Genomic DNA, 26,695 nt, shown 5'->3' on the forward strand with positions numbered 1-26,695 from the left:
AAAGTTTTTTTGTTTTTTTTTTTCCAGCCTAGCCCGATCCCAAGCCCAATCCTGGGTGGGAAGCCCAACGCCAGCCAGTCGTTGCTGGCATGGTGCCGCGAGGTGACGCGCAACTACCGCGGCGTGAAGATCACCAATTTCACCACGTCCTGGAGGAACGGCCTGGCCTTCTGCGCACTGCTGCATCACTTTAGGCCCGACGCCATGTAAGGAGATGTTTTGAAGTTTTCGTGTTTTGAAAGCGAATTGGCAACCAGCCAGTGAAGGCTTTGCGCAAGTACCATTCATTTGCAGTCTGGACGTGAAGGAGTCTCCATTAATATAATATAATATTATATCATATATATACACACACACACACACACTTAAACACTCTCTCTGCTGTTTTTCCAGAGACTACAAGTCGCTCAATCCTCAGGATATTAAAGAAAACAACAAAAAGGTAAGAGGCGACCACCCACCGCCACTCGGGGGCCCTTCACGTCGCTTAGCTCCCTCACCAGCACATCCCCCGATTGGCCTTATTTCCGCATCAGCCATTAATCCCTCAATACAATGCGTGTGTGTTATGGTCGTTTTCATTAGAGCCGGCAACCCCCCCCCCCACCCCCTGGTCGAGTAAATGGATGTGAAAACACAGTCGTCTGATGCAGGCTTCTATCAGCTTGTCAGCAAACGTGTTTGATGTTCAGATTCCGCCGTAGCGTTTTCCTCCTCGCCGTATCTCCACCTTCACATTACGAGTTGCAGACTCACTGGCATCACCGCGTTCCCCTTGGCTCTTTTGCCGCGTACCTTCACCTTCATTTTCCATACACACAAATGCGCACTTGCCCCGCGCCGCCCCATCTACACACACACACAAGACGTCCCCTCTCCGGCCCCGAGGGCTACAGCGAGCGATACGCGTTGGCTTCCCGCAGCTTGATTTCCTTCTCCTCATACACACTCTGGCTGGGCGATAACCTCTGGTGGCCCTGTTAGGCATGAATGCTAGCCTGTTGACAATAACCAACAGCCAGAGAGCCAATCCCATATCTACACGCCCCCCCCCTCCCCGCTGCAGGTGCCTCCTCGAGTAGCCTCCAAGAAAATTGGCTAGATATAAGTAATGTGGGAATATGCCGTGGAAGGCGATAGGCGAAGAATAGCCGCAGCGGTGTCGCTGTTGCCGCGCTGTGTCCGAGCGTTTTGATGTCGCCCGAGTGACCATCCCACGCTGGCCGCCATCGCCTGCTAACTTCTTGACTTCCATCTGATTGTCAAGTATCTCTTTCCTCACTTCCATTCTGCATCCGTTTTGCCACCATGGTTCAGCATCCTCCAGGACGAAAGAGAACGTAATGAAATGTTTTCGGAGTCGCCCAAAGACTTGTTATTATTGGGGAGGTATTGAATGCAAGCGCACCTATCTGCTCCTTTTCACAGACCGTTGATAGACGTTAACCCCACCCCCCACCCCCCCACCCTCCCACCCCGCCTTCTTTCAGCATCCATCTGTGTGCAGTGATTGCAATGAGCTCAGACTGTGCTGAATTATGACAGATAAGGACAATCAATATCAGGGGCTGCTTAGTCGGCGAGAGGAGAAAACAGAAGTAAATATTTAAGAAGAAAAGATGCGTTATCTGTGCATATGCCTGGGTGATTGTCATGTATGTTTTTTTTTTTTTTTTTTTTTTATATGTATTGGATCTTTTTGAGTGCATGGAGAAAAGGCGACCGGGCCAAGGAGAAGTCATTTGGCGCGCCATCTGATAGTACCAAAGCGTCGTGAGCGGGAGAGGAGGAGGGAGGAAGGAAGGGGGTGTTGATGATTGACAGCGATAGATAGCTGTCAGTCACCGAAGGGGGAGGGTGCAGGCTACAGCGGCCCGGGGCAGGCGACGCTGACATTTACTCCCAAAGCATTGTCGGCGGGTTAATGGAAAGTGAGCAAGTGGAGATAGTTGTCCTTTTTCCGCCCTCATTGTCATATGGAAAAAGCTCGTATCAGTATGGAGGAGGAACGGATGCCCTGATTTTGTGTACATTTTGGGAAATTTCGCTTCGTTAAGATAATGCAGCGAGCCCGCCCAAAAGAAAAAAAAAAAAGGCTTAACATGGTGTAAGAGGCTACGGAGTGAAAATGAAGTCTTTTTTTTTTTTTTTTCCACAAATGGTCCTTAGTGGCTGATAGCAGAGAAGTTCTGCAAAGAATAAAGCGTGACACAGAGGTCAAAAAGAGCGCGGTGCGTGTCAAAGGCTGAAACAAAACTCCCTTGGTCTTCGCACACCTCTCCCATTCTCGCTTTCCCCCTCGCTTGCCGTCGCTCCTCCATTCTTTTTTCAAACTTGTCGCTCCTTTTCAATGCCAATGGGAACAATGGCCGCACGCTTTGCTGCCTTCAATGCGCGTTAGAAACCCAATCAGGGTCACTGCTTCGCCATATTCATTTTCTTTCTTTCCACCCTCTCCTCTCCTTTCACACCTTCCACACTCACACAAACTGCTCTCTCTGTTCTCCCGTCGCACACTTTTCAGTTTAGATGTTCGGCGGCCATTGTTCGCCTCCGCATCGACGATGATGCAATAGGACGGGGGGGGGAAGAAAGACGGCCGACAAAAAGATGTTGTAATTGCTCGTAAATTGAGGAGGGTCTGTGTTAAATGCACCCCAAGGCTCATTTATGACCTATTAACATGAAGGCAAATTGATCAAAAGTTGGTATGCGTCCAAAAAAAGCAAAACCAACCACTGACTTGATCTTCAGGCTTCACATTTAAATCGAAAAAAGCTTTGATAGGTTCGGCAGCGAGACAAAGGAGGCCTGCAACAGGTTGGAATGAGATCAACACTATCCAGCGGGCGAGATACAAGCTGCGATACGTGTGCGGCTGTGTTGGAATGGAGATAGTGTGTGTGCATGTACGTGTGTGTATCCCACTAATCTATTTATTTACCTGTCATTGGCTGCGATAATGGTTTTCATCCTGTCTCTCCTTGTCTCTGTCTATCTGCTAATGTGAGGGCGTGTGATTGGCTCCCATGTGTGTGTGTGTGTGTGTTGTGCTTGATAATCAAACCTGTATTTTCTCATCACACTCTAATCAGACCAATTACACGCGTGACGGAGAGCGTGGGCAGGCTGATGTGGTGGAGTGATACACACACACACACACACACACACACAGAGTGGGATTAAGCGCTCTGTCTCCGGGTATCTCGGTCTCTTATCTGGGACAACCATCCCTGATGTGACCTGTCAGCAGTCCTGCGAAAAGGTGCCTCTCTTGCACAACCCCGGCGTGGGAATCAAATATGTCGTTGAACCCCCATTTTGGCTTTCTCAGTTTGGTTTTCGAATAACTCCTGTGGAAACGGTTGCTAACAATCCCGGTGTCCTGAAACTGGTTCTGGAAAAAGAGAGGACTAAAAATGGTAGCGGTTTTATCGTGACCTATCACTCAACAGATCTCTGGTGTGTTTTTTTTTGCTCACCAGGCGTACGACGTGTTTGCCAGCCTGGGCATCTCCCGCCTTCTGGAGCCGTCGGACATGGTGCTGCTGGCCATCCCGGACAAGCTGACGGTGATGACCTACCTCTACCAAATCCGGGCGCACTTCTCGGGCGAGGAACTCAACGTGGTTCAGATCGAGGCCAACAGCAGTCGCAGTACCTACAAGGTGGGAGACTTTGAGACCGACACCAACGCCTCCATCGGCCAGGACAAGTTCTACGCCGAGCTCAACGATGTGCAGCCGCAGCCCGTCCACGACGGCAAGTCTGAAGTTTCCAAAACCGCAGAAGTCCCGCCGGCGAAGGTTGAAATCGCAGCGCCGTCGGCCACCTCGCAAACAGCGGCGCCCCAGCCGTCCTCGCCGCCTTTCCCGGCAGCCGTGACATCATCGGGGTCCAACCTCCTGAAAGCGAAAACTTTGGACCTTTCCGACCTACCGCAGAAGTCGGATGCCGAAAGGCCGCAGCAAAGGAGCCAGGCCGCGGGAGAACAGAGCTCCTCCATCACCCCTACGGGGGGTCATCCCTCCTCTCTCTCGCCCACTCATCAGAAACTCGGCTTCTCCTACAACAGGGACGCCGACCTCATCAAAAAGAAGAGGGCCAGCCTGCGTCACTCCGAATCGGAGCCCGTGTCCGACACCGGCGCGGCCGTCAATCATACGGAGGCGCTAACCAAACAGGTTAGCATAGTTGCTGATGCACATTTTGTAAGCAAGACAGTCAAGCACACACATATTTAACCGCTCCAAACTTTGTAATAAGCACATCCACACGTTGTCATTTTATCCCGACGCCCTCGATTGAAACTCCGGTCGTCTCGTCTTGTCACGAGACATCGCGAGGACGCCAACATTCATTTTCCCCCGCTCACTAAGCTTCTCGTCGACGCCATTCTCCGAGATGACCCCCGTACGGAAATTGTCCCGCTCGGCATTAGTCGTTTGCCTGTCTTTTCCGAGATGCCGCGGGGCCGGCCCGAAAGACACCCCCCTCCCCCTTTCTTTGACATGTAATCATATTTTTCATTACATTTCTCATCCCCTGGCTTGATGGCAGTCGGTCCTGTGACCAGTCAGGCGTGGCGATGCTGTGCTTTTTTTTTTTTTTTTTTTGCTGCGAGGACACGTCTCGTCCCTCGCACAGGAACGCGTTAAATGCTTTGCTATCGGCCCCTCCCCTCATGCTTCCTGTTTACAAGTGGAAAGGTCACAGGACAGGCGGGGGTGAAGCCCACATTGACAGCTATGACACCCCCATTTTATATCCACATTTAAACGCCTCGCGAGAGGGACACAGCCCGGCCCACGTTTGATACACACAGTTACGCAATGCCAATAATATACAATCAATTAAATATTGTCCCAATCCATTTAGACAGATCTTCCACATTTGTTTTCTCTTTTATAGGAACCGGCACCTGCCCCTGTTTCCAGCCCTCCTAGTGAGAAGGTAACCAGGTTGCAACATACCACTCGTTGGATCAATCAAGCTATTGATGACTCATTTGAATAATGGACTGATTCAATCATCCATACCATTGTGACACATTTATTTGATCAGTGCCTTATCTAAATCTTTTGTTTTCAGTTTAGCAAATTTGTGTCATCTGGTCTTGCTCCTTCCCGCAGAAAACCTTATCCCGCCAGGAGGAGCTGAAAGAGCGAGCCCGGCTGCTCCTGGAGCAAGCCCGCCGCGACGCCGCCATGAAGGCCGGCAACAAGAGCGTCCCCAACGCGGGCGTCGCCGCCACAACGGGCAGAGGCACCAATGTCTGTGATGTGAGTTTGGATTTTTTTCAACCACATCACATGAAGTCCGTTAGTGACACTGATGTCACGAGTTAAAATTTTTTTCCAGAGTTGAGTTCAAATGTGTCTCGCTTTCATCTCCTAAACCTGCAAAAAAAAACTACTGTAGTGTCGTGTAGTACTCTCTTCACTGCACCCTCTTGTCCAAAAATGTCCTCTTGAGCCAAGAGAGAGACCTCCTGCTCATTAACTTGTGCTCACACTCTCTTGACCGTGTCAAAAGCTGTCATGTCAACTTCTCCCCCCCCTTAAACAGTCCTCTCGCTCTTTGGTCATCCCCCGACCCGCGGAATCATCGTGACACGCCATCCGAACGTGCGTCCACTTTTTTTTCCCACAGCAACAACACCTGTCAGGGGGGGTTACATTTGAGGGCGAAATTGCCATCACGCTCCACTGAACCTAATACACTCGAGGAGGAGTTAGCATAAAGAAGAAGTCACATATGTGCAACTTTCTGCTTTCAAAAAAAAAGTTGAGTTTGACAGAAACAAAGTCAAGTCTTTCATAAGTTTTAGCCGAGCAAGTCCTGAAATTGCTAACCTCAAAGTCTTAACCTGGCAAAAAGCACAGTGGTCAAACTCTGAAGGGAGAGAACAATAATGACATTTCTATAAACGCCGCCTTTGGTAATGAAATATCTGAAAGGCGGCAGCTGCGAGCGCGCAAAGAGAAACGCGTGCCCTTGAATTTCCTCCACCGGAGCCATGCAAATACATGCACGTAATCCAGAGGAAACAAACAAGCGGCCTTTTTTCCAAGGACCTTCCAAGGTCCACAACGGAAGGAAAGCTAATTAATTCAAAGCCGCTTGTGCCGCACATCTTTGAGGAAGAAGAAGAAGGTGCGGCGGCGGCGGCGGCGGCCCGCCTCGTCTTTCGAGATGGCCGACCAGCTGTCTGACTTTGCAAGGGCAGCCACTCTGCTCTAACCCCCCCCCTCCTCCTCGAGCCCCCCCCCACCCACCCACCACCCATGCGCCTATTGAATTGTTTACACTTTTTTTAATAGAAAGCATTGATCAAAGGAAGGCAACGGGCCCCCGAGGCCAACGTGCTGATAATTGCCAGTGATTCAGATTAGATTACTCGATGTCTTCTTTTGATTAGCGTGAGTGTGCGTATGTGCACGTGTGTGTGTGTGTGTGTGTGTGTTATCAACCCGATTCACCATCTTCCTTCTAAGTAGCCGCCGTGCTACTTAGCATGCATAAGGTAAGACTTAATTCAATTAAACCGGCCCGGGAAGTGGCTAAGACGGAAAAAAGTGTGTGTGTGTGTGTGGGGGGGGGGGGGGTCGTCTTGCGTGGGTTGCTGATGTACGGTTCAATCTGCGCTTTTTAAATTGTTTACTCGCGTTTGCCGATATTAGTTGATAATTGGACAAATAAATGCGTTGGTCTGCAATGCTCGCCAAACTTTTAAAAATAATTTATAGCTCATTTTCATATTTCAAATTATTATTGTTGTTGTAAATTATTATTATCTTATTTCAAAATATTTAATAAAAGCAAAGGTAAAAAAAAAAAAAAATCTCCCTAAAATCGTTCTGTAGCACAGTTGACTGCTAACATTAGTCGAACGTCTGTTATGTTTTCGGAAACTTTTCGGATGGTGTCGGTCCTTTTAAGGTCGTTTAAATCGTCTGCATGAGTCGAGGAGGAGCTGAAAGGTGAACATAAAACATTTGACGTTTTCCCTCTTGAAGTGCTGCAAGCGATTGTGTCAAACATGAACACGAGGCATGCGAGTGCGTGTGTGCGACCGCTTTCTTCTCGGCTTGCTCGTCGGGCTCTTGTGATGCAACGGGCCTGCGTTACTCTTGCTCATTAACACACACACAGGCGCACACACACACACTTGCGTCTTTGATCTCTCCTTCGCCCGATTCGGCCACGACACATCTCCCCGCACACTCCAACACACACGGTGCAAAGGAACTCCCAGGCCAACTATTTAGTTTCATTAGGGGCAGATGCTTCAAAAAGAGGAGGGGGGGGAGAAAGGGGGCACTTGCGGAAGAAAGGGAGAACAGAGTTAAGGAGTGCAGGCCATGTTTTACACAAGCGTTCCCATTTTTTCGGGTTTTGTCACAGATGTACGTTTGGCTTGAATTTATTGGACTATATGTTTGCACTTTGACCCGACGGAAAAGTCATCACAACTCCTCAGCAGTAATATTTGAGTCATTCTTCGCAGAGGATAAAGAAAATCCGTCACGATTTAGAACAACACAGCGCTCTGGTCGAGGGAAAATATGAAAGGGAACGATTTCGGTAGGCAGGACGGAAGGTTCTTGTTTTGGCCACAAAAGGAATGACGGGAAAAGCAGCAGAGTCGGGTTCAGAGTGCAAGCGATGGCGGGGGAGCCGCCGGGGTCAGCGCAGCGGAGACCCTGCCGTCCCCTCCGCGGCGGAGGCGTGTCGGCGAGGTGGGGGTCTCACGTCGGCAAAAATCAAACGGGACCCAATTATAGGAATCTCAACGAGTCAGTGAGCAGGGAAGTCTCGTACCTGGAAAACACGGAGGAATGTGCGTGTGTGTCTCGCACGCACACACACACATCCAGCGAACAGGTACACACTTACACGGTCGTCATCACAGTGACAATTAACATGACTATGCTGCTGTGAAATTACTCCTCTCGTCTGCTAATGAACAAGACGAGCTCAAGCGAGACAAGACGCCGCGGACAAAAAGTAACTGGACATGACGCAATTAGCATAACATGACTTCTCAAACGGTGGAACAGCACCCAAAAAAAAATCTAAATTAATATGAGTTTAACAATTTTTGGGGGGGGAATGGCACTCGATGATGAATTAAAAGTACAGTGTTGCCTTGCGATACAAGCTGAGTTCATTCGGCAATCACGCTTGTAACTCAAATCGTGAATTTCGACACCTCTGCTGTCACTCGCCTGTTCCGATATGTTTTTTTTTTTTTGTTTTTTTTTAGGTCAGCGTAGACAGAGGGTGGAAATGGAGGTTGCAAGAAAGAAAGTGTTTTTTTTTGGTGAGCGCAGGGGAAGCAAAGCGAGAGGAGTGGACCCGTGTGACCTTACATGAAAGCAACAGTCACTGTGGGCTACAATTAAGGACGGCGGGAGGGGAGAGGAGAGCATAGGTCAGCAGAACAAGCACACACATCAGCAGGCAGGCGCACATTTTCTTTTTGGAATGACAGCTACTGTATGTTTCAACACAAGTGGTGTTACCCATGCGTTTTTATCCACAATAAGCCGGAATGCGATACAGTAAAAATGCTCCGATACTACTACGCTGATATTTGTTAGCTTGACAAGCTATTCAGTGTAGTTGTTGGTCACGTTTTTTTAAATTCTAGTCTTATGAATTAGAATCAAACGTCAATATTTGCGTTAGCTCGCGTGTGTGAGTCACAAAGTTCAACCGATGTTTTCTTGCGTTTATTTACACCCCCCCCCGCTCCACGACAGTTGTCCCTTGGGTTTAAAGGGCAAACCTTTCCCATATTACTCGCCTGGCTGATGTGTTTAAGTGCGTATCCTGTTCTACCTGTCCATCAGCGCTAATGTTCTTTGTTAGGCACTGACACACAAGACCATAGTTCCACACTTTAGCTGTTTACAAAGCTAAATTGTCTCGTGAATACGGTTTTTACTTTTGGACGGTGTCCATTTCTCTTTACAGCCTGTGACAAACTTTCTCAGACGAAGTGGCGACGACGCGGCTAAGCTAGCTCAGTGGTGACAACTTTTATACGGATTCATATATACAGTATGTAACGTTTACAAAAATGTTCCGAGATTTTCTTTTTCCGATTTCGCCAAAGGGGGTGAGAAAAAGAGCGGGTGAGGAGGGGACAGAAAAGGTGGGGGGGTGGGGGGGGGCTTATCGTCTGCCTCCAGACAGAGTGCGCGGATCAATGGGCGTGTGAGGCGGAGCCCACGGCGATCAATGCATTTGATAAAGAATTAAAGAAGAGCCAGCGTACCGTGTTGCTACAGACAACACGGCTTCATTAAGAGAAAAGCGGATCCGTACATTTAATAAGACGGGAATTACATCATGAAAACAAACGTGTCGTTTAACTTTGCCAGGAAAAAAAAAAAAATCAAGAAAATGCTGGCAGTGAAAAAAACGAATCGTCTCGTGATTTGTTCATCATGAAGTTGTTGTAAACGGTGTGTTTGCAGTGCGTGTGGCCGGGCGAGATAGAGACCTAAAGCACCTCTCGACCGTGAATTAGCCTGTCATGACAAATGTCTGGACCTGCATGACTGGCTGCCAGACTGGCTGGCTATCTGGGAGGTTGGCAAGCCCCCTTTTTTTTTTTTTTTCCCAGATAGCGATTGTGTGTGGCATCGCCGCGTGCCCACGCCAGCTCTCTGTACGCGGCCAGCGGTGCATGCTCTCCTCCGCACACAGGAAAAGAGCAAGCAAGGCGACAAACCTTAAAAAAAATGAGCCAGAGAAAGAACCTCCAGAGCAGAGAGGGGCCCTCGTCCAGACGCCGAGCCCACCGAGGAGCCCTCTGTGTCAGTCTCGCACTCAAGCGTTTCGCCCGTCTTCCCCCATGGAGGTGCCCAGCGTGATTGTTCTCGCTCTTGCCATTTACAAAAAGGCTCTTTCTCCCCGTTTCCTTTTCTTACAGTTACGCTTCCCACCGACCACCGGGTTTACTCATCTTTTTTTTTTTTTTTACCGTATCAGTCGGAGGCTGCTTTGTGCATGAGGTCATTTATAGTGGCCATTGTATCAAATGCTGGGAAAACATCAAAAGTTGTTCTTTTGGTTTATAATACTGATTTAGTTCCATGGAAAATTCCATCCCATCATGAGATCCATTGGATTGCTTTCGATACTTTCGTATGACAAACCCGCGTTCAAAGCAACATCGTCTTCATTGAATCGGTGTTTTCCGTCTTATCCGAGATAACGCGTCGTCCTTTGCAATATATTGTGCTGATACGTGTTCTCTTATTTTGCAATCAGTGTCTTTATAGCTGACTGAGCTCGGTCACATGCATTTTTCCATAGCGTTAATCCTTGCCCCTGGACAGACGCAGTCAATTTCCCCATCTTGTGTCCCCCGGAATTGCTCGCCAAAAAATAGAACGTGGTGTTTTTTTTTTTTTTTCCCCCCACATCGTGTTTGGGCCGCATGAGCTATATATTGCTACACTCCAACCTGCTGGTTGTGTTCGTATCTGCAATCAGTCCATTGCCAGGAGGCCCGCTGCCGCCTTCCTGCGACATTGCCCTTTATCATATTACACTCATAAAAGCCGCATGGAAAACATAGTCAAATGCAAGATAATTACAACAAGCCAAAGAGGGAGGCAAAGTCATTTTTGCAAGGCAATGCAAAAATGGGAAATAGAAAGACGAGTCATGTTTATTCATGAACTGGTCGTACCGCTCTTGCTCGGCTTTTGTCTCTGCTTAGGGAGCCTTTTTTGCATACTAACAAAAAGTTGAGTCTACTTTCTTTTCAATGGAAGTAACAAAACGTGTGACGCAGGTAACGGTCAAAATGCGTAGAAATAAAAGCTTGCTAATAAAAAAAAATAGGTGGCCTAACATTGAGCCTTGTGGAATGCCACAGAGCTGATTTTTGTACGTCACTTACTGTAGAAACATTTTCAAATTTGAATTTTTTTACTTTAACACTTAATGTTAATTTGATTGTCTTAATTTATTTTGCATTTATTTATTTCATGTCATTTTATTTTTGTGGCAACCTCCTTCTTCCACACTGTCAACTTTTTTTTTTTTTTACAATAGTGATTATCTTCTCTCACTTTTAATTGTTTGTGCCCACCCCCCACCCCATTTCCCTAATGTGTGTGTGTATCATTATCTCTTTAAAGGTCTGTTCCCATCTCCCTTTGGGCATCCCCTTGGGCACACACACGCATACACCCTCTCCGAGAGTGCATTAAAGTTGCCTGCCTCGACAATACCGCCCCATTGTCCCCGGCACCGACAATGGCTACAAACAAACAATTGACATGGAAATGGAGAGATGTAGCTCATTAGCGGGGCGCTGCTTGTTTTGTTAATGGATAAATAGGAGTCCCGCTTGAATAAGCGGGCACCTTAAAAAATGAGGAGGAAAAAAAACCTGCTTCAATATGGAGAAGCCTGATTAAGAGGAAACCACAGGGAGGGAGAAGTTACGAAGAGAGTAACTAACTTCTGGAGGTTGCGGTACTATTTTATTTTTTTTGCCTTTGCATCACATTACCGCCATTTACAAACAGACACCAATGAAGTGAGCACTGATGTGTGCTTGTCAGGATGGTCATTATTTACCTGCCATTTAAGTGTTTGCTCTCACATTGTGTGAGTGTGTGTGTGTGTGTGTACACTTGTGTGCGCATGTTATCAGTGAAATCAGATTGAATCGCCGCCAAAGATGGCATTTCTGACATTAGGCCGATGACGACGGCTCAATACCGCATGTGTATTTATTGTGTGTGTTTGTGTACGCTACATGTGTTCATTTTGATTAGGTCTTCCAGGAAGAGATGTTGTCCGTCTCATTGAGATCAATTTTGTGCCCATAAAATATGGTTGATTGCCTAAGGGGGGGTAATTCTGACATCTGATTAAAAACGTTTTTTTTTTTGCATAGGAACACGATGCCGAGCGGCGACGGCAGCTCCGTGAACGAGCCAGGCAACTGATCGCAGAGGCTCGATCCGGAGTCAAAATGGCCGACATGAACCTGGACGTGTCTGCCGGCAGCACTTTGAAGGGCGGAAAGTTTCCAAGCCTTGCTGCAGGTTAGCACACGTATTAGCACTCTACTTGCTATGCTAACAGTGTAAGCACACATCGCCATTACGCTCTCTCAAGGGGTTCCGCTAATCCTCCGAGGAAAAACAAAATGTCTGGATCACCCGGTAATTGTTAATCAACACAACACACTAAGACCCCAGTTTAGGTTCCGTATAGCCAACCCGGTTAATAGCCGACCCGTCGGGTCTGTGAAACTTTAGCGTTCACGCTCCCCGCTGCTTTCCATTTTCCTACAAATGATGGGTTATTATGAAAATTAGCGTTATCAAAGCCTTTGCCGTTCTCGTCTGACGCGTTAACGATAAGCCCTCTGTTGTTTATGCAAGATGATGGACAGATCAAGGGCAGCGTGGCTTTTCTTCAAAAGTATTTTGACGTTTTACCTACTTTAAATCTTTTTTGTCATTTCATAATCTTGCACCAACTTGTGTTTTGTTCCTGAAGTTTAAAAGCCTCGTTTAGGGGAACAATGAGCTCCAGTTTTTTCGTCAATGTTATATATAACAAAGGCAGATTTATTATTTATTATTCTTTTCATTTACCTTACAGTGTGTATTTCTTTTAAAATCAAATGTTCAAAACACTTCACAAATGACTTTTTGTCTCAAAAGAAAATGGAGTCAAATGCATACGTAGCAAAAAAAAGTGATTGTGGAGTGATTGATTCGTTCGCTCCTTCAATATCTCTGAATCACACTAATTGTTGATCTCATTAAAAAATGGAACCGGGGAAGAAGAAGAAAACGAACGAGGACGAGACGAGGAAGAGAAGTGCTGCGGGCTGCGTTACACAAGGCCTGCCGAGCAGAACGCCTAATCCTAGCCTCTCTCGCTCTCTCTCTCTCGCTCTCTCTCTCTTTCAATGCAACTCAACCTAACACCCTCCACCCTTCGTGTTTCTGCCCGCAAAGAAACTTTCCAACTCCAGCGCCTTTAATTAAGCCCCAGCCACTTGCAAGCACGCTCCAAATCGCAGAAAGCAAATTAAGAAGAGAAAAAAAACAAATGGAAAACGCTGTTATTGTTTGTCTCTTTTCATTGTCAGGAAGAGTTTCTCGTTATATGGCGAGTTATCAAACTTGGCATCCTGAGACTTTTTTTTTGCGGGTCCCCTCGTGATGCATGACCACCAAATTTCAGGTTTCCAAAAGAATTGGTTTCGGGGGCTGAGTAAGAAAAAATGCACTGTTAAATCAAACTAGCAAACTTTCTGTAAATTATTTTAATTTACACAGCTAGCACATTTCATGTTGCTAAACTGACTTTTCTAAAACTAACAACTTTCCTTGCTATTTAACCCTTTCCCCCCCCCCCCTCTCACCTTGTCTTACTAATAAACCACAGATATGTTGGATGATGGAGAAGAGGGTTGCCATGGCGACGATGGCTTTGATAGTAGCAAGGGTGAGGACGTCAGTGTGAAGGGTGACTCTGTTGAGAGCGCAGCTTCTTCGTCTGACCTGGTCGCTAACCCGCCGGAGGCGCCTCCATCCAGCTGCAGCCGGGGGCCTCCGGAGCTTACTAACCCCAGCTCTGAGTTATCACCCTCGGGTAAAGTCGCTGGCTGTGGTGCTGCATGCTTGGCTGTCTGGTGCTCCTCTGTAACCCCCCCCCCCCTCATAACTTTTCTTTCACATATTTTACTCAAGAAAAGTGCTTTCCAAATCTAAAGACTTTTTCATGTTTTGTGTTTTGGCTTGGAAAAAGGACATGAAAACCAAGCAGTCTTTTCAAGTGCGCTATCTTCACACCTTTGTTGTTGTGTTATGTTGCCTCCTCATTGATGTTAGACACTTTCGTCATCTTTATTATTCATGAAAAAGCCCGAATAATTAAAAGTGGCAAGAAAGTCATGATCAGGCTGAGTGAGGAAAAAAATAACTCTGATTTCAAAGTTGCTTGCTTGCAGAAAATATTTTTTTTAGCTAGCTTAAAAAAAAAATATCCATCCATTTTCCGAACCGATTTTCCTCACGAGGGTTAGCACCAGTTAGCACGGCCGCCTTACCGAATATTCCAAACGTATGGAAACAGTTTGGGAATGTCAATATGGTAAAATGTAGTCCGGTGTCATGCATGCTTCATGTTGCGCGTGACACACGAAAAGGTCTCCCTGCTCCTCTTTCATGTGCCTCCATGCAGCGTGGCAGCCCTGCAGGGGTGCTGTGCTTGCCACTCCTTCCCTGCAAGATGCTTCTGGAAGGTGAAAATCACAATCAATGAAAAAAAGTGTGTAAATTTAGTCCCAGAAAGAATCAGAGGGGACTAGCTCAGTTTATTTAATTGATATTTATATTTTTTTAGATGATTGGATGAAACTTTATAACTGCTACCTCATGTTCCTCGTGTATTTTCCTTGCATTTGTTTCAGGTGGAAACAGCAACCTGAAACTGAAGAAGCTGAGCGAGGTCCGACCCAGTTCCCTCACCGCCGGCCCTTCATCGCCGTCCTCCTCCTCTTCTTCCTCAACCACACCCACCGCCACCTCTTCCTCCTCGCCGCTCAGCCCTGGAGACGGAGTGGAGGTATGTCCTAAACTTTAATGGGGGACATAAAATTGGACTTAATGGGACATCGGTGGAAGACTCTATAGGCCAAAATTGGAATAGACGCTTCTTTAAAAGTCCCATTGATCAGATCCATCGACCCCCCCGGCTGTCACTCCGCTGCTCCGTTTGCGCGCACACACACGTGCGTCCTACGCGCCGACGCTCACCTGCGTAGCAATAGTCGCTATTGACTGTGACCTTCTCCGGTGTAAGCGTGTGTAGCTTCTGATGTGAATATTGAGTCGGGCGAAGTCTTAACATCACTTTAATTGATTGATGGGAATGTCAAGTGGAATAAGGTGACTGTGTGTGGACGTGCGCTTATAGCGACACTTTGATCATCGATTCACATAAACAACCTCTTGTGTTCAAAGCCAAAAAGGGCTTAGCCCTTTATGGCCATTGGACTGAAACAGTGTGTGTGTGTGTGTGTGTCCCCACTTGAACCGTCGCAGCATCACACTTCAGATTGCACGTGCAATGTCCACAAAATTTTGTGCTGGTTTGAATTCAGAAACTTGTGGGCACTTGTTAATTAATTTTCTTTTTACAGTCGTGCGTTGACGTTTGATTGATTTACATGACGAATTACACGTATGATTTATGCAAGGTTTATGTCGTCCAAAATGTTAAATTGGTAAGTCTTGCTTTGTGTTTCATCACTTGATGTTTTTTTTAGTGGCTTATCCAAGCAAACAGAACAAGAAGAGACTTACTTAATTGCCGCCATTGTGAGCCAACAGTCGAAAGCGACATTAACGAGTCCCGCTTGTGTGTGCGTTGTTTGTCTATCTGCCGAAGTCTTAAGCAGCGGAACATGTTTGGCCCTAATTGTCGACTTTATTACACTTTTGCCCGTCCTATTAGCGTTAGCATTCAACTCTGTCGCTTTGTTTTTCCACTCGGCTTGGCTCATTTGGAAACGTGCTAATAAAGCGTTTTTACTTTACTTTTGATTTTTTTTTTCTTTTTTTTGATAGCAGTAGAAGCGAGCGTGGCGCTTTTTAACATGTGTTCACTTTGAAAACAATAGCCTTTCTAGCCTTTTTGCATAATTTGAATATATTTTCTGGCTGGAGGTTTTTGTTGAAAGTCAAGTTAATTGCCTCCTTTTTTTTTCCCGGCTCCCCCGTGTGTGCCGAGAGGGTGTGCTCGCTCGCACGTGTGTTTGTCGATCCCTGTTTGTCAACGCTGACGCAAACAAACAAAGCAGCCGTGTTGCTAAGGTATCACGTTCTAGCAGATGTTGCGTGGAGCTCCCGCTGCAGGTGTGTTTGCGCACACATGTTTACATGCACACAAAAGTGCGTTTGGATGAGGTACTTTGGTTCCCAGGTGGGAGATTGAGTCAGATTAGTTGGTCGGTTACTTGCAAGGTTTGTTTCTTGTGGTCGGTTGTGATTGGTTGACCTCATTGTCGCGTTGACATCAACACTGATAGCGGTGTCTTGATTTTGTGTCGTGCAGAATAACGCCGAGCAGTTGCGGGCGGAGAGACTGCGCCGCGCCACCGAGAGGCTACGCAGCCCCGTGGTCTTCAACAAGGACTCGGCAGTCCGAAAGACGCAGCTCAAGTCCTTCAGTCAGTACGTGGACAACCGTCCAGGTACGTCCGTGCCGTCCAGTCATTAAAAGGACATTTTGACAATGTTGCCTCCTTCCCGCAGAGATAAAAAGACAAAAGTCTGCTCCGGAGGACCCAAAGAAGGTCGAAGAGGATGACTGGTTGCAGACGGAGCTCGACATCTTTCGACCATTTGAGGAAGAGGTTTGTGTCACTGTCAAATATTTTTCCCACCAAGCCACAACATTAGGTACACCACATACACTCTTATTTGTGTTATTTTATCGGCAGCTCTTCCCCCCCACACCCCAAGGAGTTGAGTGTGTACACATTACATACGCTCGCTCTCCACTCGGCCTGTGTTTAAACTCGAGTGTGTGTCCATCAGAATGCTATAATTTCAATGCGCGTCTCTTCCCCGAGCAGCCGTCTCCTCTATCGGCGACCCCACATCCTTTCTCACGCACACACAGGCACACACGCACCCCGCCGCCCGGGCTCCAGGGTTAATGGGTGTTGAACCTTTCCATTATCCCGATCAGCCAAGAATTACCTGCTGAATGATGTTTGCATTAATATAATATATATGGTAATTTCCCTGCTCTTAATTACGGCCGGGCCGAGCGCGGCAAGGGGAGTGGGCTGATCATGTGTAAAATTGATTTGCCAAGGAGAAAAATATGGCGATAGAGCGAGAGGAAAGGGAGGCTCCACGAGGAGGAGGCGGAGAGCTACTGGGAATTGACACACACAGGCGCAGAGAGAAAAGTGCTTGCCTGGTTGGAACAAGGGGGCGGGGGGGGGGGGGGGGCAAACTTTCGCACTAGTTCTTCTTCCCATTAAGCAGAAAAAAGAGCATCAGCAATAAAATGGAGATTTGTTATGTGAATGAACATTCTCATCAGTCTGCGGAATAGCAAGTACAAACAGCTGGAAAGAAGGCTGACTTAAGGGTATGGATTATATTGCAGGAGAATTTCATACAACTATCTGATTCATAAATTGAGGTCCTCATGATCTCCAAGTTCTCGCCCAGTTTGAGAACCACAAGCCAGCGTGAGCAGCTGAAAGCTATCAGAGCAAGACACAAAACAAGAGGCGGCCATACTCATGTTGAAGCTTTTTCTTTCTTTCTTTCTTTCTTCCCCCAAACTTACTCCTTTTGTGTTGTTCGGCGAGGATGTCTCAATGATGAGCGACACCCTCTGTCACTCATTCTCACTGTCCCCCCCCCCCCCCCTCCTCTTTCTCTCTCTCTCTCTCTTTCGGTCTCTCAGAAAGCGTTCAAAGACACCAGTCAGTATGTGGTGGGCGAGCTGTCGGCGCTAGAGAGCGAGCAGCGGCACATCGACGACCGGGCGGCTCGCGTGGAGAAGAGGCTGCGCTATCTCATGGACACAGGTAGCCCGAGCCCAATTACGCCGGGGAAAGAAAAAAAAATGTTTTGCCAAATTGAACACACACACATATATAGCGAGAGTGGGGAGTTTTCGCGAGAGGGAATCTTTGAAGCCCCCCCCCCTCTTCTCCCTGTGAAAGAGGGGAGTGGGGGAGACCTCTCTCTGGACTGGGGTGATAAGGGAGCCCTTCATGGGGGAAACGATAACTGGGTGTGATAGCAGCCCAAAGTCTGCGCCGCCGCCGTTTGGTTGCGTTTTGCCAGTCGGCCGGCCCCGCGCTCGCTCACTATTGAACGGTGCGCTCAACCGTGCACAAACACACACACACACACACACACTCCTCGCCCTAGTACATATCTGGCCTCGCTTGATATGCTGTGTAAGGGAAGACGGGGGTGAGTTAAAGGGAAGCAAGAGGGATGAGGAAGGAATGAAGGGGTGGGGGGGCGGTTCTGGCGTCGACACACTTCACAAATCTACGCGTACACAACCACGCGTACACAAATTGCGGTCCCCGCCTTTTTTTCTGGGCAGGGGGCAGACGGTTTGTAAGATCTGACCATGGGGTAAAGGTAAAAAGAGAAGAGAGCGGCCCTCCTTGCTTGTGAAATTGGGGGAAAGTGTTTGTGCCGCTAAACCATCACGCAGTTGGAAGGAATACGTGTAAAATGTTGATCTTAACAAAAAAAAAGTGTCGCTACGGTGCTAGATTATTTGACGACGGGAATTGCGGACTAAGGCCTCCAGTGACTAGTGAAAATCTGAGAGTGCTTGTCACCCCTTCTAAAAAGATTAGTAACTGTACCGGAATTACCTATAGGTGCCACAAGATGGCAGCGTGTTTGGGACTAAGCGCAAAAATAGCACTTGGTTGACTTTCATAACGGAAAATAAGTGATGGGGGTTCATATCGTTAGGAATTCATGAAGAACTCCATCTCCCAGTTCCGATATTTCGACACATTCTAACCTCTTAATCATCTCTTGCCGTTTGTGACGTCACCTGTTGCTACACTTTCGCAGCTAACTGCTATTCAAGCCATCCTGTTGCCTTGAAGGCAGGCGTCCTTAATGAGATGTCCACCCACCTCTTTAGAAAGACAATGGAGGCCATTAGTAGTGCGAGACAATACACGTGTGGCGCTAAAACACACAAATATTTCCAGCGTATGACAATAGGCCTCATCCATATTCGGCAGGTGTAGGCTTAGCGGCGTACTAATGCCGCTGCTAATGTGTGAAGGACAGCGCTCCCAGCGGTGCAAGAATAACAAGTTCATTAGTGCACAGGAGGCGGCATCACAGGAATTCAAATTCCCCCCCCGCCTCACCCACCTCGACTTGCCCCCGCTTACTGATTGGCCGGCGGCCGACGCTCATTAGAGCCCCGCCGTAATTAAGAGTTGTTAGAAAGTGAATTCTCCAACCGGCGATTAGGAAATTAAACTATTTACTGATTACATATTAATAGAAGACAACAATGGCGCTTGCCATAAGCTTGGAAGGCAACCAAGGAATAAATCTGTGTACTTAATTACCACAAACAATGGGCGCATGGAAATGGGAGTTTGACGGGCGCACACTCCCCCGCTGTAATGTGTGTGATATCAGAAGACACTTGACAATTCTTGTTCAATTATCTCTATTATTTAATGTGCTGTGAACTGCCGCTGAGTAAATAAATTAACCACCCCAATTACTTTGGAGGCATCTGGGGAGGCCCGACGCCTAATAGAAAATGCCGCCCGACGCTGCGTTGTGCCTCAAGCGGGGGGGTAGAAGGAGGGAGGGGGGAGTTGTACGTGTGTGTAGAGGCGGCGTGGGGATGGCGGCGGTGTAACAGTATGACAAAAATTTGCATTTAGTGGTTGCTTTTAAGATATCGTGGAGGATAAGGTTAAAAGAAAATACCTGCTAGAATATAGGGGACCACTGTGTAATGATAGAAAAAAATAAATAATACTAAGATCACTTGAAAAGAAGGTTCTTAACTAAAAAAAAACCCTTATCATGCCTGATTTCCAGTCTAGTAAATTTATATCATTGGATTTTTAAACCAAAAATATTTTAGGTTGAGGACATTGTAAACTGAGTGCCTATTATAAATGCGGTTTTAGTCATGCTAACAAGTAGCCGCCTAGCAATTTTAGCTAGCCAAAAAAAAGTGTGTATCATGGCGGAGATGTTTGCATTATTTAAAATGTGCGGTGGAAACTTAAGGCACGCAAATATTGTTAAATATTTATTTTTTTTCCCCCCGTTGCAAAGTACGGCAAGCTCTTCTTCGTGCCGGATCCATTTTGCTCTCGTCTCCTGGCAGACACAAAAGCAGATTAAAGAAAGGAAGAAAAAAAAAATATGGCATCAATCTTATCAGCTGCTGAGTGCCATTTTTTAAGCATATGTTAATCTCCTCTCCTCGTCGCCGCTTGTTTATCTCTTATCAAACACGGCGCTAGGCGACGGCCAGCTTTGTGGCCGCGCTATAAGTGCTATTATTGGGATAATTGCGGCCATTGTGGCAGGTGATACCGCCGTTTTCAAAACAGGACTTGTGGGTAAATAGGAGGCATCATCAAAAAGGGGATTTTGAGAGCAGAAGGCGACATGACACATTTCAATGCTTCTTCATCCTCGCAGCTTAACCTTCAGTACGCCCACAAAAAGCAAGGCGGAGGAATAAGAACCAGGTCACAAGCGCACATGAATGAGTAAAACCGGCGTATTCATGTAAAGGTAAAGTTTTGACTCGCATTGTTTGCGTAGATAACAAAATGCAGCAATTCATTTATAGGTTTTTTTTTTTTTTTTTGTGTCGCATTTATCTTAATCCCACATATGACTCACTAAAACCGAGACATTCGCCTAATTCATTTTATCAATGACTAATGCCGAGGTATTATTTTTTGTTACACATGTCGACACAGGAGTGCACCCCAAGTTACTTGTGTAGCATTTAGCTTGATCCCATGCGTGATATATGACGTGATGTGTTACCAGAAGATTAGTAGAGATTATCCCTCGCATGGATATCGAACGACCGTGTTTATATTTCTGATGACTCAAACTTGTTCGTCGACCTAATCCGCCGCCAGCGTTGAGTCGCACTAAAGATTTACGCCGAGTGATGAGCACTTTTCCTCACGTGTTTCAACAATTGATAAAAAATTAAGAAAACAGCTGTAAGTATATTAGCGTGGTCTGCTTCTTTTCTGCTGATGAAGCTTAGCCCGTAATCATTGTAACTTTGGGCAGATTACCGACGCGGCCGCCTTGTAAGCGCAGGCGGACTCGTCTTGACCTCCTCGGCGCAGGGCTTAAAGACACAAGAATGGCATTTTAGCAACTTTAATGGGATAACCGCACTAATCTTCCACCGGCCGCACGAGGAAAAGTGCGATGGCTATAATACTCTGGTCGCTTGGCACGCTGCGGGATTTGCACAACCATCGTTGTTGTGGCTTTTTAATCGAGACCGCCTCTTTTGTCGCCGTTTCCTGTTTTTACTTCAAAATTCAATCTCCTCGAGGCAGTATCGTATAGCCACCTGAAATTTGGTAGACATGTCCATCATGAGTGGATCCACAAAAAAAAGTCTCAAGAAAGCTATTTTAGGGCTTTTTCTGGAACATTTTGAAAAGTAAGCCACAAAAGTCAACCAGTATCTCAAAATTTGGTCGACTTGTCTATTTTGAGTAAGACAACAAAATATTCTCAAAACGTGCTTGAAAAGAGACCATGACTGAAAAGATCTGCCCTCTTTGCTATGAAGTAGCCATTTTAGGTTAACGTTAGCCATTTCCAGAAATCCTTCAAAAACAAACTCCTCCTAGATTCCAATTGCTACAAAATTCAAATTTTCTCAACCCGACTGTTGGGCAACGTTCCAATTGCGAATTCCATTTTTTTTTTTTTGCCATGACACTTTTAATCTGGCGCACCCCCTGCAGTATGGGAATCCCTGGCATAGAGGATTGGAGAAGAAAAGACCGCTCAGGATCAGTGCCTTAAAAACCCATTGCCTTTTGCTTGCCTTTGAGGCCGCAAAACAAAGCCTTTTTTTTTTTTTTTTTGCTTTGTTTTGTGAGGAAAATGCATGTGTGTGTGTGTGTGACTCCGAGGTTCAGCCGGGTCAGAACACAGATTAACCCCCCCCCCCCCCCACCCCAACACCCCCCTCCCTTTTGCCTTTACTCCCCGCTCATTCCGTTAATCCCGGCGGCCATTTGAATGTTTGAGCGGCACAACAATTTAATTAAGGCAAACGCAGCAGTCCACCCCAATGCAGTGACACCACCCTCCCAGATGTGCGCTACACCTGCCCTCCCCCTCAACATACCCCTACCCCCCCATTCTTGTGTTCTCCAGCTCCATGTCAACCTTTCATACATTCTTTAACAGTGGGGATGAAAGGGGGATTTTTAGGAAGATTAGGGAACGGGATCCTCTAGGCATTGTCTGACAATCCTCAGATAAAACGAGCCGGGTGGACAAAGTCAACGGGGGTGAGGGGGGGGTTGCGAAGAGAGGAGGTCGGGTCGGGGGGGCGGTTAGCGGGGCTGCGCGGAGCCACTTGCCTAGGGACGTGTAAGTTACATTTTGTTGCGCTGGCTTTGTTTTCTCGCCGCTTTCTTCAATCGCTTTCCGTTGCGCGGCCTTGGCGTGCCAGCAAAAAGGGACGATTAACATTTTCAGTGGTGGTGAGGGGGGAGGGGGTGGCTAGCCTTGGAGAGAGAATTGAGAGGTGGACAATGGCCGCTTATGATAATCTGCTCTTTATTGGAGCATCCCGCCAATGCTTTCATCAGCCGCCTGTGTGCCCCCGGACCTCTTGCAACGCACGCACACGCATGCGCACAAGCGGAACATCCAAGTTCTACACTTGCCCATCTTGTTCTCAAGCTCTCACTGATACCAGCTTGCCTCGTAAAACACATTTATGTTAATTGCACTTTTTTTAAGTATAGTATATTTATGTAGTTTTAGAGTGTGCCTGATCTATTTAAAAAAACACCTATTTGATTAAGAATGAAATTTAAACTTTGCCCTCTAATTTATTGTTTATTATTTTGAAGGAAAAAATTATATGCATGCATGCAAAATAGAAACATTTCATTTTTATATTATTTCATTACATACAAATAAGGTAGTTTGTTTTGTTACTTTGTTACATACTGAGATATTTGATTCTATTTGCTCCATATGTACAACCATATGAGATGCATTGTAAAAAAAAATTTTTCAAACTTATTTTATTTACATATCACATACAACAAAAGTATTTTTTTTTCCAGCCAACTAAATCGCAGACATTTTACTTTCAATGTCTTTACAAATGTATAAATACTAATTATAAATACGTGTATTCCTTTATTTTGGTGAAATTGCTAATCAGACAATATTTTTATTCATGTTCTGTTTATTCATATTCAAACAAGTACATTAGTATTGTTCAATTTTATTTCAATATGTTTTTCCATTTAAAGCTAAGCTATTCTGAACCACTTGTTTGCTTTAGAATGTGTTAGAAACTTTTATGGGGCCCTCTATAAAATAGTTGGACGCTTACTTTAGTTCAATGCATGACTTTAAAAATCGAGACTTTTTCAAATTTGTTAATTGTTTTTTCTTTTGCGTTGATTAGATGGGTTAAGGAATGCAGTCTTGCCATTGAAAGACCTGCAGGCTCAATTTTGTACCAAAGCAAAAAAAATAGTGAAAAAAAATAACATCTTGGATTAGATTGAGTTTAGATTTTTTATTTTTTTTCTTGCTGTATTTTTGTTTACTTCGACAGTAAACTATGTGTGACGCTTCGCAACGTGTCCCAGAATTCGCGGGCTGCTCGCTCAATTAACGGTGTCTTTCTCATGCTAACGGTGGCGGTGACGTCGGACAATGCAGGTTAATGACGGGGGTTTGCCGCTGGTAATTACGCCATTCACTTGCTAACACAGCTGCTGGCCAGTCCCCCCCCCACACACACACACACACACATTGCAATAGCCCCAAGACCCCCGTACACACTCCTCCCCATTTCCCCATTGTAATCAGCACTCCGGGCTACAAATACCAACAGCTGTGTTTCCCAATACATTTCCATTTAAATATCTATTTCAACGTGCGTGTGTGTGTGTGTGCGTTGAACCCCATGCGGTGAAACTAGCATTATTAACCCGCTGAAACGCTAAAACCTTAAAGTTGATTATTTCTTTTAAAGTAAAGAATTGACAAGTTTAATGATGGGCGGATTGTCGACGTCTCCGCCCTAGTGAAGTTTCATTTGGATTAACACAACTAAAATCATTTAAATGACATTAATTAAAAATAAACAAAAATTAAGCGACGTGAAAACAAATGGCCGACGTTACGCAATTTTTTTAGGGCGATGACTTTTTACTTTTACTCCTGACATTCCAAAACAGATTCATGTACTCGGGATGGGCGAGTACCAAAACCAGGTCCCGCTAAGTCGACTGTAAAGTACTTTTGCCTTTGCTTATTCACCAACACAGGAAGTCAAAGGAGGATGACTAATGTTGTTAGCCCAGCGTCGCAGATTAATTCATTAAGCATTTCGTCATCGTTCCTCCTCTCGCCCCCCCTCCCATGTCACCAGGCGTGTAATATGACACCCTTCAAATTTGTCCTAACATCTACCCCAGGGGGGGGTCAAGCTTGCACCACACACACACACACACACACACACACACACTCGCATGGTGGCTAATGGAGCAGGCGGAGCTACTTATGCTAAAAAGATTGTAGCTGTCCGTCAGCAAGCGGGCGTCCTGCTCAGGGTGTTATCACCACGACATACTCCCTCATTCACAAAATCAGTTTGACACCTTTTTAAGTGTCCTGTTATTTATTGACATCGAATTTCGTGTTAATTGGTGAAATCGGTGTTAATAGCTTTTTTTTTTTCACCTAGCTTTCCAGGGGGCACTTACACACAGAAGGTTGCCCCGCCTCTTGTGGCTCTGATACCAAAGATTGACTCAGTCCCCCCCTCATGTCAACACAAACAAAAAAAAAAGACCTACAGTTTGTGGTGAAAGAGGCTTAATAAAATCCACACGTGCTGTCCCTGTCCGAAACACGACACTCCGGACCCGACACGTTTAACCCGCCGCTAAAACGTTTGCGCTAAGCCTCTGCCAATTAACGCCGCAGCCCGGCCAGCTAAAGTTGACAGTAGCGTAAGTCAACTCTCCGTCAACCTAAACACCCCCCCCCCCGTCTAAGCTCCCCCCGGCGAGCTTCACACCTCACCGTGTGTGTGTAAATACACACACTCAGGGGAGCTAAAGTACCTGGCTTAGCTTTGCTTAGCGGCCGAGTTGCCGCTTATCAACAGGCGTCCCGTAACACCAGCATTAAGCCGCCGGGTTGCGGGCAGGGATGTTTAAACGTGTTTTTTAGGGCTAAACCCCATCTGATACTTTGTGCGGGGGGAAAACCGACGGAGATTTCATGGTATCTCCTGAAATCTGTTCATGCTAACGCCATTGAAGGGCAAATAGAAATTAGCATAGATGTGATGATCATGATTATGTGGTACTGCAAGTTTTCTACTTGAAAATATAAAAATTGGCAATATAGCGGAGTCTCGCCGTACACCAAGTAAATCCCACGGTTAATGGCTGACCGTGTGAGAGGGATGGTGTTGGGTGAGGGGGGGATTACTGCACTGTTTTGCATCAGTTGCCTTCTGCTGGGTGGCCCCCTGCTTGACAAAAAAAGAGGGAAAGAAGAGAGGAAAAGCATTTAAAGCTGCACATTGAGGAGGACAGGAGGGCTCTTAATGCCTTCAAAGCTCAGGAGAGGAGAGATCTGCCATTCAGCAATTCAGCTGTTGATGTTTTCTGGTCCGCAACAATCGAGGAGGCTCCGCCGAATGACGCCATTGCTCTCCCTCCCCTTCTTGATTTTTTTTTTTTTCTTCTTGTGTGTGTGTGTCTTTGTGCTTTAAAATGATGTGTGTGTGTGTTTTATATTATGGGCCTGAAAAAGCGTTGACGATCGGCCTGGGAAAAAAAAAAAAAAAAGCGTTGACGTTAGGAGAGAGGCTGAGGATGAGGAGGGCCAGATGACGGAGCTATTCATTGGCTGATAAGAGCTGATGGAGGGGTTAATAAGCTACACCGCCAGGTCATCGCCGCCTTTTTTGACGCGCTAGAGGAGCAGAATGGAGGACGGCTGAGATGTGTGTGCGTGAGTGTGCGCGTCTGTGTGTCTGTCAAGTATCCCCGGTGTTTGAAAGAGTGTTAGTGTCCCTCAAAGTTGTCTTTCCGACCTCACTTATGTTGTGGAGGCCGCTTGGTACAGTACAGTACAACAAAGTTTTTTTCTCAGATCAATTCATATAACAAATATTTTCATTATTTACTTAGATATTTTTATTTATTTTATATATTTTTTTGAAGCATTTGCAGCAAATTGTCGGGATTTTGCTGACAATGTGATTTCCAAAAACTCATAATCATCTTCTAATGCTCCAGGGTCATATCGAAAGGCCTTTTGGGGGTCGGCGTCATCTCGACATGCTCCCTCTCAGGTGGATGTTATTCCCGGCGAGCTTTCCCGCTGTTGTCTCGTGTTTGTTTGAGGAATCTCTCTTGTCGTGTCATTGAATCCAAATAGAAAGCATCCCCCAAAGGGCCGAGCGAGCTGATGAATGGCGAGGGCTGGCGTGTGGAGGGGGCTCCCCTAGCGTGGGGTCTCTTCTTCTCCTCCTCCTCCATACCTGCCCTTGTCCCGAAGCTAATAACCCAGGCTCCCTATATCAGCCACTCACCTTCATAATAAAAGCTCGCCCCCCCATGTAGCGGCAGATCACGCCGTTAATAGGATGATACCTTTTGTGTTGAGATTATGAGCGAGGATAGCCTCTCCTCGCTTCTCGACACGCCGAGCCACGGGCATCCTGCGGGGGGCTCCCCGTCGAGCCGAGGCGGCCGTAAACGAGGCCTTTGTTCCCGGGGCTTGTACGCTAACGGGCCGGCTAATGAAATAGCTTTTTTTTTTTGGCGCACGGGGTGTCGGCAGGTGAGCGAGGCCTTCTCGGTGATATTAATTAC

The 26,695-nt window shown here is 46.5% G+C and overlaps 1 protein-coding gene across 5 annotated transcripts in view; it reads left to right on the forward strand.

The window, feature by feature from the left end:
- The window catches only part of ehbp1 (EH domain binding protein 1), a 60,950-nt gene that overhangs the window by 26,950 nt on the left and 7,305 nt on the right, over positions 1 to 26,695 (forward strand). For 2 of the 5 annotated variants that reach the window (XM_049737105.1, XM_049737106.1), the window contains 11 exons: positions 28 to 206; positions 394 to 442; positions 3,486 to 4,184; positions 4,912 to 4,953; positions 5,133 to 5,282; positions 11,933 to 12,083; positions 13,444 to 13,650; positions 14,471 to 14,625; positions 16,117 to 16,255; positions 16,317 to 16,417; positions 17,491 to 17,614. In XM_049737105.1, the coding sequence (XP_049593062.1) occupies positions 28 to 206; positions 394 to 442; positions 3,486 to 4,184; positions 4,912 to 4,953; positions 5,133 to 5,282; positions 11,933 to 12,083; positions 13,444 to 13,650; positions 14,471 to 14,625; positions 16,117 to 16,255; positions 16,317 to 16,417; positions 17,491 to 17,614 (1,996 nt within the window). The remainder of the gene's footprint in view (positions 1 to 27; positions 207 to 393; positions 443 to 3,485; positions 4,185 to 4,911; positions 4,954 to 5,132; positions 5,283 to 11,932; positions 12,084 to 13,443; positions 13,651 to 14,470; positions 14,626 to 16,116; positions 16,256 to 16,316; positions 16,418 to 17,490; positions 17,615 to 26,695) is intronic. The other 3 variants (XM_049737108.1, XM_068652506.1, XM_049737107.1) reach the window with 2 other exon arrangements.

The sequence above is a fragment of the Syngnathus scovelli genome, chromosome 12 (genome assembly GCF_024217435.2).
Source record: "Syngnathus scovelli strain Florida chromosome 12, RoL_Ssco_1.2, whole genome shotgun sequence".
NCBI classification, from domain to species: domain Eukaryota; kingdom Metazoa; phylum Chordata; class Actinopteri; order Syngnathiformes; family Syngnathidae; genus Syngnathus; species Syngnathus scovelli.